This window comes from Phycodurus eques, chromosome 5 (assembly GCF_024500275.1).
Source record: "Phycodurus eques isolate BA_2022a chromosome 5, UOR_Pequ_1.1, whole genome shotgun sequence".
Taxonomy (NCBI): domain Eukaryota; kingdom Metazoa; phylum Chordata; class Actinopteri; order Syngnathiformes; family Syngnathidae; genus Phycodurus; species Phycodurus eques.
In genome coordinates this window covers 24555245-24570225 of record NC_084529.1, presented here as the reverse complement: position 1 = coordinate 24570225, position 14981 = coordinate 24555245, and the positions used below count along the sequence as shown (strand labels likewise).

At 41.2% G+C, this 14981-nt stretch overlaps 1 protein-coding gene across 9 annotated transcripts in view; it reads right to left on the bottom strand.

The window, feature by feature from the left end:
• Positions 1-1114: 1114 nt before the first annotated feature.
• mef2aa (myocyte enhancer factor 2aa) overlaps positions 1115-14981 on the bottom strand; it is a 116209-nt gene continuing 102342 nt past the window's right edge. For 6 of the 9 annotated variants that reach the window (XM_061678279.1, XM_061678280.1, XM_061678277.1 and 3 more), the window contains 4 exons: positions 13297-13481; positions 6079-6208; positions 5845-5968; positions 1115-2873 (listed from right to left, as the gene is read on the bottom strand). In XM_061678279.1, coding sequence (XP_061534263.1) covers positions 2534-2873; positions 5845-5968; positions 6079-6208; positions 13297-13481 — 779 coding nt within the window. In that variant the 3' untranslated portion in view covers positions 1115-2533. The remainder of the gene's footprint in view (positions 2874-5844; positions 5969-6078; positions 6209-13296; positions 13482-14981) is intronic. The other 3 variants (XM_061678281.1, XM_061678286.1, XM_061678285.1) reach the window with 1 other exon arrangement.

Sequence of the window (14981 nt, the reverse complement as noted above, 5' to 3'; positions counted from 1 at the left end):
GACATGACAGCAGTATATTTATGACAAAGTAAAAGCTCATTGGCTACTAAAAGATCCAAATTCAAATACAGACCAGCAAGTGTTCTCCTTTTAAAGTGTAGTACACTGCATTAAATTTGGTGCTCATCCACAAAAATATATAGCTTTTCTTCTCCTTGATAGTAGTGCACACTCCCGCAAAAGACTTTATTAAAGTGGCTATTTACAAAACGAAGCCAAAGGTTTTGGCTCAACAATTGTGAATAGAAAAGAATGGCTTTAAGTTGGAGATGACGCGGCAAACAAATCTGAGTGTTTGCAAAAGAAGAGTATTACTGATGGCTTGTATTACTGATGAAGATTGGGCAGGTTGAACTTCATTGCACACTTACAGTACTTCCCTATTTCATACTTTTAACTTTAAAGGAGACATAGTACGCATTTTTGTTCACCCCAAGAATGAAGAATTACACCACACTTGAGACCCTCTTTTCAGTCTGATTCGAGGGAGCGGTCCAGTCTAGTGCAAATGACCCACTGCTCATCCCGCCCCCCCCTCTACTGCGGGGTGTGTCAAAAAGAGAACCGCTTTAGGGAGTGGCTACTTGTTGAGCCCAGAGTCTGTAAAAAGCCTCCCCATAAAGACTGCTAGATTACACTTCGGTTACAAGGCGACAACTTCACCGAACATCCAACTATTTGCTGCTTATCAGAAGCTACAGTGGACAATTTGTGCATTGAAGAACATTGCAGCTCTGCTTAGCTTTTGGCTTTGACATGATAGTTTCTGTGTGGTCTGACTGTCGCTTGAAAATGGCGGCGATTCACCCATTTTGGCTGCCAAGTCTTGGGTGAGAAACTCGGGCTGTGTTATGTAAATTAGCCTGCTTGGGATGTCACAATTAGGCAAAATCAGAATGGCTTGCTTGCAGACACAATTTGGCAAGTTGGCAGCTCACTAAACATTTACTTGGTTTTGTCATTTCACACGATTTGTATATAGCAATCCCCAGCCTATTCGTGGTTCACTATTGGCAAATTCACCTATTCATGTTTTGTTTTGTTTTGTTTTTTCCTGTGAAATCACTCCCCAGCTATTTACTGAAATTTTTTGTGCTCTTTGTGAAATGCCACAAGATGCCGCCAAAGCTGCAAGCCTCTTTGAATTCTGTTTTTTTTTTACTTAGGAACTTTCTTTTCCTTTGGTTCCTCGATGCAACCTTTAACCATCACAGATTAATCCTGATCAACCACTTATGAAAATGATGCTACCCATAATCCTTCATGGCAGCAATATTTAAGCCAAAGGGCACCAATGAAGTTTACCGATTCTACGTGAAGATGCTCAAATGTACAGAAGCAAAAGAAAAGACCTATGGAGAAGAAGCATTAAATTGCAAGTAAGTTACCCTTATGCTACTAAACAATTCCTAACAATGTTTACATTAGACATTTCGTAGTCCAAGATTCAGGACACTAGAAAATAAATGCCAATTTCACATTTAAGAAAGACTACTGGGGGCAGTGAATTTCCACATGAACATAACTTCAGCCTCTATGTGATTCTCACTACTGGTGACAACCTGATTGAAAAAAAAATATAATACGCATGCATGGATCGAAGAAGCGCTATTTGCAGTCCATCTTTGGAAAATACTAGTTTCACGCTAGAGACTTACATCAGCAATACTTGCCATCACACAACATTGGTTAAGAAAAGAGCAGTCAAATTCATTTTAAACAGTGCTGTTCTTTCCTATGTTCAAAAAGAAGCATCTTTACGTCTCGCCATGACCCGATGACCTTTTCCACAAAGGTAAAGGAAAGGTGGAATACAGGTTAGGAGATCTGACTTTCCAAAGAAGCCCAGTGTTTAAATAAGAATTGGTGCCAAATAAGTATTGTATAGCTTGACTGAGGGAGCTTGGTTTAGCCTTTCTTTTTAAGGGCAATGTTGAAAGATCTGCTTGAAATGACACTAAAGGTTTTTGGATCATAATTTGTGGTATATTTATATTTTAAACTATTAATAGTGTCGATTAATGAAAACATTTTGGGAGGAGTGTCCATTATTCACGTTTGTTCAGGGCTTGTGTCCTATCCTCTGCGAATAGTGTGGGGACTACTGTTCAAGCAATTAAAAAGTCAATTTCCCATAATATGTCCCCTTTAACAGCAACATGAACACTACACCATTTTTGCAATGGATTCCTTCATTTGAAATTCTCCCTTCACTCCACGTCAATAAATTAGAGGCCTCTTGACATATCTTTGTGTATAGGAGTGTGAGTGTTTACAGCATGATTCTAAAAACGGTGGCCCTCAGCCTGCTCTCTGTTTGTGAGCAATACAGCAAAACAGCAACGACATAATATAATTGTCAGATGACTACAAACAATCTAGTGTAACATGTTTGTCTCTGAACGCCTCACTGTTCCTGTCTGACAGTCAGTACCTGCGCTTCATTTACAAACTAAACCGGGGGGTTGTTGAATAAAGATATCATTAGCGAGAAGGACCCTTTGCTCTTGCCTGCTCCACACACACCGCCGCTCTATGTCACCCACGCATCCATGCGCAGGCGCTTGACAGAGGGACTTTCCCTGTCGCCGGCCGGAGGGGCTCTGCCCAGGCTGAGGGGCGAGTGGAAGTCCGCCCGATGGTCCTCGCGGTCGCTGCCGTCGTAGGAGCTGCAGGAGGAGCTGAGGCTGTCGGCGGGCGAGCGTCCCAGGCCCTCCTGTTGTCGGCCGGGACCGTGCTGCTGCTGCTGGGGCGGGAAGCCGGAGGAGGTGACGCGCTCTCGCGGTGGTGAGATGGGCTCCGACTTAATGTTGATGCTCTGGCTCGTGCTGATGGAGAGGTTGGAGCCCTGAGGTAGGTGCCCTCCGCCGCTGCTGGGAGGGGACAAATACAACATGTGAGAAACATGAAAAAGTGGACTTTTAAAGACTTATTTCCACCACAGTGTACTTACAAGTAAGAAAAACTTACAAGTAGCGGCACTTAAGTTCCCACTCTATTCATTATATGTGGGGGATTTGAACCATTTTGACAAATGCTAAAAAAAACAAAAAAAACTGTTTGGAATATTCCACAGTTGAATGGGTTGATTGCAAACATGTGAGTGTCATGACTGGGTATAAAAGGAGCGTCCCCGAAAGGCTCAGTGGGTCACAAGCAAGGATGGGTCGAGGTTTGCCATATTGTGAACAACTGCATGAGCAAATAGTCTTAACAGTTTAAGAACAACGTTTCTCAACCTACATTTGCAAGGAATTTAGGGATTTCATCATCTACGGTTCATAATATTGTCAAAAGAGTCAGAGAATCTGGACAAATCTCTGCACGTAAGTGGCAAGGGCGAAAACCAACATTGAATGCCCAAGACCTTCGATCACTCAGGCGGCACTGCAATAAAAACCGGCATCATTGTGTAAAGAATATTGTCACATGGGCTCCGGAATGCTTCAGAAAACCATTGCCAGTTAACATAGTTTGCCGCTACATCTATAAATGTAAGTTAAAGCTCTACCATGTAGAGCTGCCCGATACTGGAAAAAGATGAAATTGTGATTTATTTATTTATTTATTTTTTAAAACCTGCGATATAGATTAAGATGTGAAATAATGCAGCATCAATCTACGCAAACTAGTTCAAAATTTAGTTCACCGGTCCAAAACGAACTGGTTCATAGTTTTTTTGTTTTGTTTTCCAATATGTTGCCAACGGGCTATTACTCTCAAACTACTGCCATTTCATTTCCCCATTGTTGCCACCCATTCAGTCCACTCTACTCTAGTAGCCAGGTGCATTTTTCACCCAACAATCTCAAAAATATGGGGACAAATGTGTTGTTTGCTTTGCATTTCTCGCAGCTCTGGCTGACTATATTGACAAAATAATTTATCTATTCCATCCATCCATCCATTTTCTACACCGTTTATCCTCATTAGGGTCACGGGTATGCTGGAGCTGATTAATTTATCTCTTCCTATTTTCCAAAACAAAATAAATTCCATATTATCAGTGTGATTATACAGTGTTTTAACTAAAGCATTCTGATACAAATAATATTTTTCCTTGCAATCAATTTTTACAATTATGGACTGCATTACAAAAGAACACATTCACTCCCATTTACGCAGTGGCCCTGAACGCACCGCACGCACTCAAACAGCTGCCGCGTGCCTGCCTAGTTTCATTCTGAAGAGCGAAATAGGAAATGCAGCAGGTGTACGGTACAATCTTTTAATCTTTTGAGCATGTCCAAACAGGTTTCTGCTGGTCACTTTTAATATTACAGTTGATTGACTGTATATTACAGTACACCAACATCACAGCGGACCCTGCGATGTGACTACTGTGTACACACACATCGCAATGACAATGCTCAAACTAAATATTGTGCAGCCCTATTACCATGCACTGTGAAAGCCGTATATCAACAACACCCAGAAACGCCACCAGCTTCTCTGGGCCAAAGCTCAGCTGATATGGACTGACGCAAAGTGGAAAAGTGTACTGTGGTCTGACGAGACCACATTTCAAATTGTTTTTGGAAATCATGGACGTCATGTCCAGGCCAAAGGGGATAAGGACCATCGTGATTGTTATCAGCGCAAACTTCAAAAGCCAGCATCTGTGATGGTATGGTGTGTGTTAGTGCCCATGGCATGGGTAACTTGGACATCTGCGAAGGCACCATTCATGCTGAAGGGTACATCCACGTTTTGGAGCAACATATGCTGCCATCCAAACGTCTTTTTCAGGGAAGACAATGACATGCCATATTTTGCACGTGTGACAACAGCGTGGCTTCATAGTAAAAGATTGTAAGTATGAGACTGGCCTGCCAGCAGTCCAGACCTCTCCCCATTGAAATTGGGTGCCGCATTATTAAGCGCAAAATATGACAACAGAGACATCGGACTGTTGAGCAACTGAAGTTGCACATCAAGCAAGAATGGGAAATAATTACACCTACAAAGCGTCAAAAATTCGTGTTATCAGTTCCCAAACGCTTATTGAGTCTTGTTAAAAGGAAAAGTAATGTAACACAGTGGTAGACATGCCCCTCTCCCAGCTTTTTTTTTTTTTGGAATGTGTCACAGGTATGAGTGAATAGTTGCAAGCACAAACAAACAAAACAATCAATAAAATGTATCAGTTTGAACATGAAATATCTTGCCTTTATAGTGTATTCAATTGAATATAGGTTGAAAAGGATTTGTAATTTTGTTATTTATTTTTTATTTACATTTTACACAATCGCCCAATTTTAATGGTATTGGGGTTTGTATATATTGCTGGTTAAAACAGGCAGACTCTGTTAAAGTGTACTTTTGGGAGGGGAGACAAATGAGGCTGGATATCTAACACTGTTTTTTATGTTGCAGGTCATATTAACCACTTTTTTTAAATTCCCCACAAAAATGTAAATATATTTTTAAAAATGATCATATTTTTCTTATTTTCCCATTTTAACTCTACATATTCTTAATTGTTTTTTCAAATGAATAATTTTATTTTATTCATGACTTATCATGCATACATTAAGCACTGACACAAAAATTTGAGGCATCCCAAAGCCGAAATGTAACAAGAGGGTTAAAGGACCTCCTTAAGTATTAATGAAAGGATGGAAAACAAGAAAACAGTCAGACCTCCTTAATTATTAATGAAAGGGTGGAAAACAAAAAAACAGACAGACTTCTAAATCTGAATGCCCAGTGCTAATACACTTTGAGACTTAATCCAATTTTGGGTAATAAATATGCCCCAAAAAAAAGTCTAAAATGCTGGTGTTGTTTTGCTTTGTACCATCTGGAGAGCGTGCCCTCTTTGTTGGGTAGAGTGTTACTCACACCAAAGAATTAAGCGCTGCTTGGCCCAGTTGATGCTGTTGCCATGCTGACACGGAGCCCAGCGACAGCCCGGGAGAGCTGAAGCCCTGCAGGGAGGAGAGCTCTGCACTACTCAGGGAATACTCTGCAAAATCAACAAATACAAGTAAAAAAACTCTCAATCTTGACAACAACAAAAGACCATCCATGAAACAAAGTCAATGTGTGACCCTAACCCAGCAATACCAGGCTTACCAGCAGGGTTGTAGGAGGTGGGCATGCCAGAGTAGACCAGTCCTTGTGGAGGTAAGCTGGGTGTGGTGACAGATACCACTGGAGTAGCCAGTGGCTGGGTGGACTGGGAGCTGCTTATCCTTTGGGTGTTCTGCAGTGAGAAAAACACAAAAACAAATACAGTAGTAAAGGCACAGCTGTAGTTGTAGTAGTAGTAGTCGTAGTTCACATGCATGCGTTGCTCTAAAGCGACTATGTTTTCATTGCTGAATGTGTGATTTAAAATCAGTTTGGCATGTGTTATTATCTAATAAAAGTAGTAGTAATAATAATATTATTTTATTGATTTGGTACCTAAAGGGAAACTGTAAACAAATAAAATGAAAACACGAAACGCTGCCTGACAAAACAAACCACCAATGTTGCAATTATGTTTTGCATAAAATTATCAGTGAGTAATTGATTTGATATTTTTTTAGAATAATCTTTATTTGCCAAGTATGTCAAAAACACTCAATGAATTTGTCTTTATTTAAGTTTTAAAGCCACTAAAACACGAGTCAAATAAAGGTAAATCTAAGAACTATCAGAGTGAACGTGCAAGAACTGAAGTTCCCGCCGCTCTATTGTCTCAATGGATGTACAATTATCTGCGACCACACGGTGGTGCTGTTGACCTCTGGTTTTGCCATGGTAAGGCGCTAACTTGAGCCAACACAAACTGCACAAGTCAATGAACTTTTTGGTTAAAATTTCATGCATTGAAGTGCAATACCTAAGGGACTCTGATGAATTTAGTGGCATGGAGTCGTATAATATGCAACTTTGGGTGTATTTTAATGCCGCGTCGTGCAATCCACACCAAACAACATGGCATATTGCGGCCATGCGGCAACAATCAATGGCTGACTTGATGGCCAATGTAATGTAACAAACTTGTGCAACTGCCATAGCATCATCATCATCATCATGCTGACGGCTTCCTCGCATTGTTCCAGCACTCTGAGGCCAGATGACTTCAACATGTACAGTATCTGACACAATGACCTCATTGTAGATGAGGTCACTTAATCTTCCTGAAAAAAACATAAAAATAAAAATCATTGTGTGATGTTCTGAAAATGCTACACAAGTAAAAACACGCACACAGGCACCCAACAGCCCTTCACACTCCGGGCGTGGAGTGGAGCCAACTGAACAGGCTGAGGCAATTTTCACAACCCAAAAAGCAGAAACATGCAGTGGCAAAATGGCTTCTTTTTCACAACACAATAATAATGCAGGCACTTCTTAAGCAGGTTACACACATACCGACAATCAGGAGGAATGTGAGCATTTTCACCATTTACGATCAAAATCAACAAAGGCCTGATTGTCAGATGTCTCTGAAAGATTACCTTGAGCAAATATCCTGTGTTGTGGGGTATATTAAGAGGGATTTTTCCTCCATGCTATTTGGGGCAAACTATCGTAAATGTTAAATTGGTTCAATGTTTACAATCACAAGTCCTTCAGCAGGGTACACGCCTATTGACAATTGGGCTGAATTTTCACTTTTTCCTCCCTTATGATCAAAGTTAGCAAGGCCCCCTACTATAAGACAAGACAGAGAACACACTGATATTTTTCCAGGTCAGGTGTGGGTAGGGTTGGGCATCGAAAACCGATTGGAACCGGGATTAACGTTCCGGTTCTCCCGGAACTGTTCAAATAAAAAAATTCGGTTCCCAGTTTCGATTCCTAGTCCTCTATCCGTGAAGAAGAAGTGGCGAAAAGCAACGAAGAAGTGGCGAAAAGCAACAAAGAAGCGGCGTAAACCAACGAAGAAGAACGGGAACGATGACGTGCTTGTGCCCAACGGCTGCGGTGGCGAACAAAAGTGTGTCTTAACTTTGTTAAAATGAATGACCAGTCGCCTCAGTGCAACACTTGGAATAAGATTATATTGTGCAAAGTAGTTTTTCCCAATGTGTAGCGTCTGACGCGCTCCGAACCTCAGCCTACACCGCGCGCAGCTTCAGTGAAGTCAAGTCTCAGCCAACTGGGTGAGTGAAACAATAAAATATGTCTATGCCAACATTGAGACAGCTAACAAGGTAAACGGTTTGCGTGCACTTTTGCACTGATGGTTTTTAGCATTTATTTTAGTCCTTAAACGAAGGTAAGCGGCGATGACAAAAAAAAAAAAAAAAAAAAAAAAAAAAAAGCTTAACATTGGCTAAAACTTCACCGTAGCAACTTTACATCACAATGAATTGGAACAGAATTCACATAAACGTCTCACAAACACTAACCTTGTGCCTCATCGGTGGGTAGGGAAAGGAATCAGCGTTTTACAGCATTTGGTTCCATCCATTAAAAATAAATCACCGGTGCCGTGTGAAGTTACTTTTCATGCCAAAATGCTGAGTTCCGGTGTGTACCCTTCAAAATAAAAGGCTACAAGCTTAAAACAAGAAGTCAAGTTAAAACTTGCACACATACAAAAAAACATTTTTTTTTTAAACCATTTTACGTGATGAAATAGAATACTGGGGCAGCTATATAGCATTGTTAAAAGTTAGTTAAAGTGAAGTCAACACTCAGTCAACTAGGTGACTGAAACATCCATCCATCCATTTTCTGAGCCGCTTCTCCTTACTAGGGTCGCGGGCGTGGTGGAGCCTATCCCAGCTATCATCGGGCAGGAGGCGGGGTACACCCTGAACTGGTTGCCAGCCAATTGCAGGGCACATATAAACAAACAACCATTCACACTCACATTCACACCTACGGGCAATTTAGAGTTGTCAATTAACCTACCACGCATGTTTTTGGGATGTGGGAGGAAACCGGAGCGCCCGGTGAAAACCCACACAGGCACGGGGAGAACATGCAAACTCCACACAGGCGGGGCCGGGGATTGAACCCCGGTCTTCAGAACTGTGAGGCAGACGCTCTAACAAGTCGACCACCGTGCCGCCGTGACTGAAACATCCATCCATCCATCCATTTTCTGAGCCGCTTCTCCTCACTAGGGTCGCGGGCGTGCTGGAGCCTATCCCAGCTGTCATCGGGCAGGAGGCGGGGTACACCCTGAACTGGTTGCCAGCCAATCGCAGGGCACATACAAACAAACAACCATTCGCACTCACAGTCATGCCTACGGGCAATTTAGAGTCTCCAATTAATGCATGTTTTTTGGGATGTGGGAGGAAACCGGAGTGCCCGGAGAAAACCCACGCAGGTACGAGGAGAACATGCAAACTGCACACAGGCGGGACCGGGGATTGAACCCCGCTCCTCAGAACTGTGAGGCTGACGCTCTAACCAGTCGGCCACCGTGCCGTGACTGAAACAATAAAATAATATAGTTAAAACAGTTAAAATAACTATTTTAACTTCTATATTTAACTTTTCACTGAAACAATTAATGAATATTAAGTCAATTGGGTTGGTTCTACACACATTGCCTTTTATTTCATAGGTTTTGATACTGTATTGATACTGGATATAAAGAACCTCGAGTCAAATGTTCATTTTAGTCTATGCTGCAGCCTGCTAGGAAAATGGATGTTCATAATTTGGACACCCTTTATTTAAACCATGCAAACCTTTTTGACCCAGCCCCCTAAAAGAATCGGAATTCAGAATCGTTTGGAACCGGAATCGAACAAAGGAACCTGAATCAGAATCGCTCAAATTCAAACGATGCCCAACCCTATGTGTGGGGTTGCTCACATTAAAAAAAAATCGGTTAAGATGGTAAAAATGTGTGACTATACCCAGCTTAAAAATACATCTCCAGTCTGAGCACTATACGCCTCCAAGTGAGCCGACTACCCAGGCAAAACTCACCAAATCCATTTCTTCTTCCTCTGACTGCTCTCGACAATGGAGAAGAGATACAAAGCTGAAGATAACACACCAGTTTATATAAGGGCTGATGCAGTAATTTTGTCTGTTGCGACGCTGCAAAAAGTGCCAGATGTGATACGTCTTTACTTCACACGTGTGGCCACAACAATGGAGTGTGAATGGCGGCTTGTGAGGGTGTAGAGTTGCAAAGGTTGTTTGGAGGCCCGCAACAAAGAAGACAAACAGCAGCGCAGATTGCAAAAAGACAGCACAGAATGCATTCCAGCTATATTTCACTGCGATGCTTTATACAGTGTACAATACTGGAGATACTCAGATATTGGCCGTGGTTTTAATAAACGTGTTGTGTCTGAATACTTTCATCAAAATACCCCAAGGATTAAGAATCAAGACGCACTTTTCCCCGTCTGTTTTCAGTTTGGCTAAACTCCCCCTCTATTGTAGGCCAATGCAGAGTACAACTTTTGTTAGCATGACAACCACGGGCAGAGATACTCTAAGTTGAACATTGAATCTAAAAAAAGTGTGTGCAAAATGGCAGTATTAGGACAGTAAAAGTGTAGACTGTATTTTCACTTGTGGATGCAGCATTTCATCACCAAAAAATTACTCAAATATGTTGGTTTGCGGATCGATGTATGTCACATACAGTATACCACCCAAGCAGAGCAGTCAAGTTTTAAGAGGTAGTTTACCATTTGAAAGTGTTGAGTTTAAGAACTTTTACCTTGAAATAAAAGTGTTTAATTATTCAGTACACCAGTGATACTGAAACTTTGCAAAAAAAAAAAAATTTTTTGCTGACAAACAAAATGAGATAATTTTGTTAAAATACATTTTGAATTTTAAAAAGTTGTGCTGTGGGTTAGCAGTACCGTTGCACCCCAAGTGCAAACACAAACAGACCACTATTTGAGTAAATATGGTTGGTACTTCTACTTACACTGTACTGTAACTACCCCATTTTTCCTTTGACCAGGCCAGGGCTGCCTTAATACCCACACTCAATCAATAGCGTGAGTAAGACGCGACAAGGGCGACAAGATATTATCTGGCTCACACCCTTGCCCCCTGATTAAGTCTTCATCTACACACTGTCATTCCGAGATGTGATTAATTTAATACTATTACGGTGTAATGACAGGCTGTCTGTAGACCTGCCACAGCCGCCAACCATCTGAAAGGCTCAGACACAACCCACTAGCCTGCTTCTTAAAACACAACCTGACTCACTCCAGTCAGGAACACTGTAGCTCCATGCTAAAGTGAATTTCTTACAACCAGCAAATCAACAAATGTAATTGGAAATCTTCACATCAAAGTCAGGCCTCTTCCAAATGTGGGTAAAAATCTGCTATGTATCCCACATCTGCCAATCTGACTGACAGATCAAATATACATCACCAATGCGTATGTCAGTGAAATTAGTGACATACACACACCCACATCTGTCCAAACAACACAAGTAAACACATTAAAAACACCCGCGAAAAATAATCTAAACTAGAGTAAAAGCTAAATCAAATGCAGTCTAAATATGCTAAATTAAAGGCGTGTCTATCATTAAATAAGCTAAATAATTGCCAACAGTGGCCAATGGAGTAATGTGGAGGTTACCCTAATTTATATCAATAGGTGGAAGAGTCAACCCAGCCCATCTAAACACTATCGTAACGTTTAATACAGTAGAACCTCGGTTTTCGTATGCCCTAGTTTTCAACAAGTTTCTTTGTCGAAACTTTGTCCCAGTTTGCGTACATCCACTCGGTTCTCATACAAAAAAAATCGTGACTCAGTCTGCCTTTGTTTCTCGTTGAGGGAGCATCATCCCGCACGTTCATCTGACGCATTTCTTAAATTGTGTAATAAGGGTTCAGCTGATGGAAAAGCGTATTGCACGATGCAAGCTTCCACGCTGGCAACATCGGGTAACACATTCTATCAAAAGTCACAAATTCAAAATAAAAGGGCCATAGAAAGTGTGGTGAAACTGTGTTGTTATACTGCCGTGCTTTTTGTTTTGAAGGCCATACCTTTGACACGATATGTTATGCCAGTGTTGCGCCAACTTGCCCGTGCCTTGCCAAGCAGACCGGGAGGGTTGTTTATTACCCTCAGTTGTTAATAAAAGTTTTCATTGTGGAATACCCCTTTGCCGTCTGTTGGACCCCTTTTGATACAATACGACAGAGAGTTTTGAGTGTGAGCCATTTGATAAAGGCGAGAAAGATGATAGAATTCAAGAAAGAACCCATAGCAATTGCTTCTCCCCCTTCCTTGTTATTTTCCATATGCAATCAAGTCTTCAATAAATGTAAAAAGTGAAGTTAGAAGTTAATTTCTCCACTTCATTAGTCAATTGTATTTATCTTACACTGTTTTCTATATAAAAAAGCTATAGTTATTCTCTATAAAGCATTTTTGTTAATATTTTTGTGTCTCTGGAATGGATCAATTGGATTTACATTACATTTGGTTTTCATACGATTAGGTTTCAGACATTCACGGATTAATCACGAAAACCGAGGTTCCACTGTATTTGTATTATTTGTGTATTATTGTTCACATCCATGTTGTCATTGCCCGGTTTTGCTGCTTGTTGAAACATTTACTACTTGCTATTTGGGCATCTGCGCATGCAGGTTGTTCAATGTGTCCTGTGAATGTAAGCGCAGCCATGTGGGATATGTGCCACTTGAACTGTACATGGAAACAGACATTCAAAAGCATCGGATACAGGCATTAAATGGGGTATATATTGTGTACTTGGATCTGAAGTATAAATCCAGAAAAAGCGAGTCTAATGTAGCCCCAGGTGTTCCATGTGGTCAAGGTACTCTACATCTCCATGAGCATGATTAGATGAAGCCTCGTGTTTATGTGAATAACTGATTGAACTTTACTGTACTCGAGCAGCAAACTGTCTCGGTGGGGATTTTTCAGACAAAAACACCACTAATAGAAGCTCACAAAGCACTGAAAATCTAATTCAAACCAAAAAAAGGGTGCGACACACCGGCTAATCAATTAAATGATCAAATAGGGATCGTACAAGACCCCAGCTACCAGAGTGCAGAAACGGTGGAAATCCATGCCATACTGAATGCATCAAAGACACACGAAAAACAACAATGAAGAAGAGTGGAGATCATACTGTATGTGCTTAGCACTTCAATGCTGAGTCTGAATGTTTTGCTTCCAATTTTAGGGGAAAGCATTGGTCTGTCCCAACATGTATGCCCGTAGGGTGGAAGAACTTCACAGACACACCGTCAAACTGGTAGGAAGTCTAAGGACTTGTCTACCATTTGTCAATGCCTGTAGCTGTAATTGCCCAATACCTTTGTCCATGTGGTGCATATTAAAAGTCGATCTACTCACAAGTGGGGGCAACATCCCTTTGCTAGATGGAGGGATGACAACCCTCAGGTCTGGCTTGCGGCCTCCCATTCCCATGTTCCCTCCGGGGGGCGGCGGAGACTTGGTGGGCATGACTTTACCCAGGCCGTTGCCACTGTGTGCACTGAGGAGGCCCGGGGATCCCCTGGGGTTGGTGAAGCCGTTGCCTGTAGATGAGAAACACAGCAACAACAACACGTCGTCAAAAAGCACAAAGCGTGACCGGCAACCGTCGCAGTCATCAAGGCGACCGTGGTGTTTTTTTCCACACAGCTTTAAGTGTTTTCAACCCTCTGGGAATTTTTAATGGCCGTGGATAATTATCCCGAACAGTTACAAAAATAAAATGTCCATTTCAAAACTGATGAGCCTTTTATTTTTTAGTGTGAATGATTACATTAAAGTGGTTTATTTTGCATCTGGAGACAAGGGGCAGTTTCCTGGCAAATGTACCGTAACCGCTTGAACAAAACAACTGCAACCATTACGGCCAGATAAAAAGAATTAAAAGAAATACAAAGTGAGCATGCCCCTGGTGGACTCTCACTTTGACGCTCACACATTTACTTTTTTACGTCAGTTTGAACATTTATTTTCATTTTCTAATGCTAAAGTTATCTTGAATGAATATTTCACAGAGTAATACTGTTACTGTTAACCAACCCATTTTTTGTTTTTGTCTAACTTAAAAACAAACAAAAAAAAAAAAACGAAAAAAAAAAAGGGCTTTAAATTTTTAGGCAACTTGAGTTAGGTGGAAAAAACAACACAAATTAAATAAAAATGCACAGCGGGATGGTCTTACAGGCGTGCAGCAAGTGCAAAACCTCATAGAACTTACACATGCTTGTCTGCTTGCGCCGGGTTTTTCAGTAGGTGTGTCTATTCTAAAGTGACGTGCAACAAAAATAAAAATAAAATTATCCTATATCTCGATTAATCGATGGTATAATCCTATCAGTAGAATAATAAAATTAAACAAATATTTGATAGCTCCAGCCCTACACCTTTTAGAAAGTGATGTGGGACAAACAAAAAAAATTTTGCACAGTTTTACGGCTGTGCAGAATGTGCTTCCTCTTATAGATGTGACTATAAAGCGCTTTAAAGTTACTTAATGGCCTGAGTGAAGTTACACGATTACGTAAAACTAAGGGGGGACAATTAATGGTATCTGGCACCGCGTCAACAGATCAGTAACACTTCACCAAGTCGCTGACTTTTGACTTTGACGCTATTGTTTGCAGGGCATGTCCAAGTGTGTGTGTGTGTGTGTGTGTGTGTGTGTGTGTGTGTGTGCACGCACAACTGTGTGGCTCTTTTTGCGTGAGGAACATAATGGAACAATAGACTTCTTCAGACTGCACGATAAGGACTGGGTGACAATTGCCGCTCAAATAAACAGTTATGAAGGCCACAATGGTATCACACAGCTGAATCAACATCATGTACACAAGCAGCTGTCAGCTGGGACTTTGATCACGTAAGAATTGACTGCAGTCTTTTAACTGTGGAGTAGATGGCCCCTAGAAATAGCCACGCTGTGACAAGCAGTGAAAACAAGTATTTCAAGACAAATCAATGAGCGGCGCTACTTGAGACACTTGGTCAAAGTTATTCAACTACTGGATTGTAAACAATAAAACTGTACAAGTGATACAAGGTAT